General features: G+C 37.7%; 2 protein-coding genes across 2 annotated transcripts in view; both read left to right on the top strand.

Annotated features, from left to right (window-relative positions):
• LOC102751642 (phosphatidylinositol 3,4,5-trisphosphate 3-phosphatase TPTE2) overlaps positions 1 to 7,677 on the top strand; it is a 69,296-nt gene that overhangs the window by 10,851 nt on the left and 50,768 nt on the right. The window lies entirely within an intron of this gene.
• Positions 196 to 1,627, top strand: LOC102775072 (cytochrome c oxidase subunit 5A, mitochondrial-like). Its single transcript, XM_015561294.1, is given in 3 exon segments — positions 196 to 236; positions 970 to 1,076; positions 1,079 to 1,627. Coding segments are annotated over 3 exon segments (522 nt in total). The 3' UTR covers positions 1,453 to 1,627.

Genomic DNA, 7,677 nt, shown 5'->3' with positions numbered 1-7,677 from the left:
CACATTTTATTTATTTACAAAGCAAATTCTTAGATACTCTGTTGAATTTGAATTCCTTTTTGGTTTAGGTTGTATAGATGTTGTGTCACATCTGTTGTCTTAGCAAATTATAATGTCTCTAGACTGATTCATTTTTTCCTCTCAAAGAATAGTGTATCTATATCACACATTGAATAGTCTGTTGGGACATCAAAGATGGGTTCAAAACACTGTGCAAAAATCACTGTTCTGAAAAAGTAAGTAATTATTCTCACATCCATTTTCCACATTGAAATGCTATGAACAACTCTGTTCTAACAAACTGGCCAATCTAGAAGAAATGAATATATTCCTAGAAAAATACGACCTTCCAAAACTCAATCAGGAAGAATTAAAAGAATCTGAATAGGCTGATAACTATTGAGGAAATTGAAGCAGGAATCAAAACACTTCTAGAGAGCCTGGCTATAAAACCATATGTATATGGACAGATAATTTTCAACAAAGGAGACAGAAACACACAATGGAGTTAAGATAGTATCTTCAGTAATTGGTGCTGGGAAAACTGGAAAGCCACATGCAAAAGAATGAAAGTGGATTACAGTTTGTCACCCATGTACAAAAATTAATTGAAAATGAATCAAAGACTTAAATATAAGACCCGAAACAATAAATTACATCGAAGAAAATAGAAATACCAAACTTATGGACCTTGGTTGTAGAGAACAATTTCTGAACTTGACCTCAAAGGCAAGGGAAGTAAAGGCAAGAATATATCAATGGGATTATATAAAACTAAAAGGCTTCTGCGCAGCAAAAGAAACTGACAGCAAAACAGAGTCAGCCATAGATGGGAGATGATATTTGCAAACAGTAGCTCTGAGAAAAGTTTAGTTTCCAAAATATATAAAGCACTCATAAAACTCAACACCAAACAAACTATCCAATCAAAAAGTGGGCAGAGGACAGCCGGCTTCTCTTCAGCTTCAGCCTGCACGCTGCCATCGCCATTACGCTGGGTGCCGCTTTCCTTCGCTGCGCTGTAGCAGTGGCAGTAGCAACCTCCGGAGCCAGCTCTCGAGGCCTCCTGCACCCCGCACCAGCCCCGGCCCCGCTGTGGGTGTCCAGTCAGTTCGCTGCTACTCCCATGGGTCACATGAGACAGATGAGGAATTAGATGCTCGCTGGGTGACATACTTCAACAAGCCAGATATTGATGCCTGGGAATTGCGGAAAGGGATGAACACGCTTGTTGGCTATGATCTGGTTCCAGAACCCAAAATCATTGATGCTGCTTTGCGGGCATGCAGACGGCTAAATGATTTTGCTAGTGCTGTTCGCATCCTAGAGGTTGTTAGGGACAAAGCAGGACCGCATAAGGAAATCTACCCTTATGTCATCCAGGAACTTAGACCAACTTTAAATGAACTGGGAATCTCCACTCCAGAGGAACTGGGCCTTGACAAAGTATAAACCCTAGCAATGGGCTTCCCAAGGATTTACTGATGATGCGACTTGAGTGTAAACAATCACCTGGAAATACTGATGATAACATATTGCCTTATTTGAACAAGTTTTCCTTTATTGAGTACCAAACCATGTAATGGTAACTTGAATTTTAATAAAAAGGAAATGAGTTTGAACTGAAGAAAAAAAAAAGTGGGCAGAGGAGCTGAAAATGCACTTCTCCCAAGAAGACATATGGAGCATCAATAGATATATGAAAAGATGTTCAACCTCACTGACAATTAGTGAAATGCAAATCAAAACTACAATGAGCTACCACCTTACACCTGTTAGAGTGGCCATTATCAACAAGACAAGCAATAACAAGTGTTGGAGAGGTTGTGGATAAACCTCACTGCTGATGGGAATGTAGACTGGTGCAGCCACTGTGGAAACCAGTCTGATGATTCCTCAAAAAATTAAGAATAGAGCTACGATATGACCCAGCAATCCCTCTTCTGGTTATACACCCGAAAAACTCAAAATCATGTATTTGCAAAGATATATTAGTATGTACCCCTATGTTCAGTGCAGCATTATTCATGGTGGCCAAGACATGGAAACAACCAAAGTGTCCCGGAATAGAGGATAAGGAAGACGTGGTATATATACACACAATGGAATACTATTCAGCCATAAGAAAGGATGGGATAGTGCCATTTGCAACACCGTGATGGACCTTGAGAACATTATGCTATGTGAAATAAGTCATTTGGAAAAAGCTAAAAGCTATATGATTTCGCTCATATGTGTGATATAAAACTAAAACTCTTTACCACAAACAGCAGTATGGTGATTGCCAGAGGGAAGAGGATGCGGGTAAAGGGGGTCCTGATATATGGTGACAGAAGATTTCACTTTGGGTGGTGGGCACATGGTGCAATATATAGATATTATAACACAGAAACCCATACCTAAAGCCTATATGTACATGTTGACAAATGTCACTCCAATCAATTTAATTAATAAATATTTTAAAAACGTTCTTTATATATTCCACATACAAGTTTCTTCACAGGCATGACTTGAAAATATGATCTCTCATTTTATAGGTTGTCGTTATGCTTCCTCTATAGGGTCGTTTGAAGCACAAAAGTTTTTAATTTTGATTAAGTTCAATTTATCTATTTTTTCTTTGGTCGCTAGTGCTTTTGGTGTCATACCTAAAAATGCTTTGCCAACTCTGAGGTCATAAAATTTAACCTATGTTTTCCTCTAAGAATTTTATAGTTTTAGATCTCCCAATTAGATATTTGATCCATTTTGAGTACATTTTTATACAGTATGATTCAAAGGTCAGTTTATAATGTGGCTAACCAGTTGTTCCAACACCATTTGTTGAAAGACTAAAATATGATTGTAATGGCCTATTTGCTACAAAAGATGTGGTTCTCAAAGTGTAATCACCATAGCAGTAACCTTACTTGTTAGAAATGCAAAGTCAAGATCCCATCGCAGACCTATTGAATCTGAAACTCAACAGTTGGGCCCAGCAATCTTTGTTTTTTATTGAATTTATTGGAGTGACATTGATTCACAAAGCCATAAGGTTTCAAGTGTACACTCAACAAAACATTATCTGCACACTGCATTATGCACCCATTGCCCAAAGGAAAGTCTCTTCCGTCCTTATTTATCCCCCTTTGCCCAACTCAAACTACCCCATCCCCTCTTCCCTCTATCACCAAACTATAATCTGTGTTCGTGTGTGTGTGTGTGCGTGCGTGCGTGTGTGTGTGTGTGTGTGTATCCTTCACCTTCTTTTATCCAACCCCCAACCCTCACCCCTCTGACAGCTGTCAGTCTATTTCATGTATCCATGCCTCTGTTTCTATTTTGTTCATCAGTTTATTTTGTTCATTAACTTCCACATATAAGGGAGATCATATGTTATTTGTCTTTCTCTGACTGGCTTATTTCACTTAACATAATAATCTCCAGGTCCATCCATGCTGTTGCAAAAGGTAAGATTTCCTTCTTTCTTATGACCAATTAGTATTCCACTGTGTAAATGAACCACAGCTTTTTTAAAAAAAATTTTTTATGGACTTGAGAGAGAGGGTGAGGAGGGAGGGAGAGAGAGAGAGAGAGACATTGATGTGAGAGCGAGACATAATTCGGCTGCCTCCTGCATGGCTCCTACCAGGAATAGAGCCCACAATCTGAGCATGTGTCCTGATGGGGAATTGAACCAGTGACCTTTTGGTACACCGCCCAAGTCACACCAGCCAGGGCTGAACCACAGCATTTTTATTCACTCATTTACTGATGGGCACTTGGGCTGTTTCCAGATCATTGGTATTGTAAATAACATTTCTATGAACATAGGGGTGCATATATTCTTTCTGATTGGTATTTCAGGATTCTTAGGATATATTCCCAGAAGTGGGATTTCTGGGTCAAAAGGCAGTTCCATTTTAATGTTTTGAGGAAACTCCATACTGTTTTCCACAGTGACTGCACCAGTATGCATTCCCACCAACAGTGCATCAGGGTTCCGTTTTCTCCACATCCTCACTAGACTTGTTGTTTATACATTTATTGAGGACAGCCATTCTGACCGGTGTGAGGTGACATCTCACTGTGGTTTTAATTTGCATTTCTCTGATGGTTAGTGACATTAAGCATCTTTTCATATGTCTATTGGCCATCTCTATGTCCTCTTTGGATAAGTGTCTATTCAGGTCCTTTGTCCATTTTGTTTGTCTACCTGGTGTTCAGTTATATAAGTTCTTTATATATTTTGGAAATTAACTCCTTATCAGATGTAACATTGGTTAATATGTTGTCCCATTCAGCGGGCTCCCTTTTCACTTTATTGATGGTTCCTTTTGCTGTGTAAAAGCCTTTTAGTTTAATGTAGTCTCATTTGTTTATTTTTTCCTTTGTTTCCCTTGCTCAAGGAAATACATCAGCAAAAATATTGCTATGAGAGGTGTCTGAGGTTTTAATGCCTGTGTTTTGTTCTAGGATTTTTATGGTTTCTTGACTTATGGTTAAGTCTATTATCCATTTTGCGTGTATGTGTATAGTGGTCTAGTTGCACTTTTTTGCATGTACCTGTCCAAATTTCCCAACACCAATTAGTGAGGAGACTGTCTTTTCTCCATTGTGTGCTCTTCCCTCCTTTGTCAAATATGAATTGACCATAAAAATGTGGGTTTATTTCTGAACTCTCTGTTCTATTCCATTGATTTATATGCTTGTTCATATGCTATTACCAAGCTGTTTTGATTTCAGTAGCTTTATAGTATAGTTTGATATTAAGTAGCATGTTTCTCCAACTTTGTTTTTTCTTAAGATTGCTGTGGTGGTTCAAGGTCTTTTTTGGTTCCATATAAATTTTTGAAGTATTTGTTCTAGATCTGTGAAATGTGCCATTGGTAATTTAACAGGAATTGTGTTGAGTCTATAGATTGCTTTGGCTAGGATGGACATCTTAATTATGTCAGTTCTTCCAATCCATGAACCTGGTATATGCTTCCACTTTTTTGTATATTCCTCAATTTCTTTTTTTTTTTTGTATTCTATAATTTTTGGAGTACAGGTCTTTTACCTCTTGGTTTAATTTATTTCTAGGTACCTTATTTTTTGTTGCAATAATAAATGGGATTGTTTTCTTAATTTCTCTTTCTGATAGTTCATTATTGGTGTATTAGAGGCCTGGTGCATGGATTCGTGCACCAGTGGGGTCCCTCGGCCTGGCCTGCACCCTTTTGCAATCCAGGACCCCTTGGGGGATGTCAGATTGCTGGTTTCAGACTGATCCCCACTGGTGCATGAATCTGTGCACTGGGCCTCTAGTATGTATGTAAGATCTTTGGTTAATCTCCTCCCACCCTCCCCCCACTCCTTTCCCTCTGAGATTCATCAGTCTGTTCCATGTTTCCATGCCTGTACATTGAGCATCTGCCCCCTGGTGGTCAGTGTGCATCATAGCTACTGGTTAGAATATAGATAAGAACGCCACTGATTTCTGAATATTAATTTTATATCCTGCTAATTGCTGAATTCTTTTATTAGAGCTAGTAGGTTTTTGGTGGAGTCTTTAGGGTTTTCTATATATAATATCATGTCATCTGCAAAGTATAGCCATTTTACTTCCTCCTTTTTCAATTTGGATGCCTTTTCTTTTATCTTTTTGTCTGATTGCTGTAGCTAGAACTTCCAGTACTATGTTGAATAAGAGTGGTGAAATTGGACATCCCTGACTTGTTCCTGATCTTAAGGAAAATATTTTTAGGTTTTGCCCATTGAGTATGATGTTGGCTGTGGGTTTGTCATACATGACCTTTATTGTTTTGAGAAATAATCTCTCTATTCTCACTGTGCTAAGAGTTTTTATCATAAATGGGTGATGGATTTTATCAAGTGCTTTTTCTGTATCTATCGATATGATCATGTGCTTTATCCTTCAATTTGTTTATGTGATGTATAATGTTTATTGATTTGCAAATATTTTACCAACCTTGAATCTTTGGAATAAATCTCACTTGATCATGGTGTATAATCTTTTAATGTATTGCTGGATCTGGTTTGCCAATATTTTGTTGAGGATTTTAGCACTTATACTCATCAGGTATTGGCCTATAATTTTCTTTCTTTGTAATATCTTTATCTAGTTTTGGAATTAGGATAATGCTGGCCTCATAAAAAGAGCTTTTGGTAGTGTTTTCTCCTCTTCAATTTTTGGGCAGTTTGAGAAGGATAGTGTTAGTTCTTCTTTGAATGGTTGGTAAATTCACCTGTGAAACCATCTGGTTTAAGACTTTTATTTTCTGGATGTTTTTTTGATGACTGCTTCAATTTCATTAGTTGTAATCTATCTATTCAGATTTGCTGATTCTTCCTGATTCACATTTGGAAGAGTGCATGTTTCTAGGAATTTATCTATTTCATCCAGGTTGTCTAGCTTGTTGGCATATCGCAGTTCATAGTATCTATACTTATAATAGAGTAATATGCAAATTGGTTGGGACACCATTACGTAATAACAGATCAGCAGAAGGGCAGGGCAGCAAGCTATGCGTGGTGGAGAGCTACAGGAGGGTGGGGCAGCGAACTATGAGTGGCAGAGAGCTATGAGCAGTGGCGGGCAGGGCAGCCAGCTGAGGCAAGTGGCAGTGAGCTACCCGTGCACGGATTTGTGTGCAGAGCCACTAGTTTTCTTATAATCCTTTGTATTTCTGCATTGTCAGTTGTTACTTCCCCTCTTTCATTTCTGATTTTATTTATTTTAGACTCTTTTTCTTTCCTTGATGAGTCTGGTTAAAGATTTGTCTATCTTTTTTTATCTTTTCAAAGAACTAGTTCTTGCTTTCATTGATTTTTTTTTTGGTATATTTTTTAGTCTCTATGTCATTTGTTTCCATTCTAATCTTTATTATTGTCTTTTTTCTACTTACTCTTGGCTTTGTTGTTCTTTTCTAATTCCTTTCAGAGTAGGATTATATTGTTTATTTGAACTCTTTCTTGCTTCTTGAGGTAGCCCTGTAATGCAATGAACTTTCCTCTCAGGACGGCTTTCACTGTCCTCAGGATTTTCACTGTCCAAATCCTCTAGATTTGGAGTTGTGTTTACATTTTCATTTATCCAGATAACTTTTGATTTCTTCCTTGATCTCATTATTAACCCATTCATGTTATTTGGCCTCCCTGTGTATGAATGTTTTTAATTTTTTTTGAATTGGAATTGATGTCTAGTTTTATACCATTGTGGTCAGAGAATATGTTTGATATCATTTCAATCTTCTTGAATGTATTAAGACTTCTTTTGTGACCTAACGTGTGGTCTATCTTTGGGAATGTATCATGTGCTATTGAGAAGAATGTATATTCTGATGCTTTGGGATGAAATGTTCTGTAAGTATCAATTAAATCCATCTGATCTAGTGTGTCATTTAAGATAGCTCTTGCCTTGTTGATTTTTTTGTCTGGAATATCTATCCATTGATTTCAATGGGATGTTAAAATTCCCTGTGACTGCATTACTATCTATCTCCTCCTTAATGTCCACTAAGATATTCTTTATTTGTTTTTTCTATGTTTGGTGCATATCCTATCTAATAATAGACAAACATGGTAATTAATCATACCTCCACTATGCTTCCCATTGGCTAATCAGGGCGATATGCAAATTAACTGCCAACAAAGATGGCGGCCGGCAGTCAGGCAGCTGAAACGAACAGGAGG

The sequence above is a fragment of the Myotis davidii genome, unplaced genomic scaffold (assembly GCF_000327345.1).
Source record: "Myotis davidii unplaced genomic scaffold, ASM32734v1 scaffold310, whole genome shotgun sequence".
Lineage (NCBI taxonomy): Eukaryota > Metazoa > Chordata > Mammalia > Chiroptera > Vespertilionidae > Myotis > Myotis davidii.
This window is presented reverse-complemented; position numbering and strand designations above follow the sequence as displayed.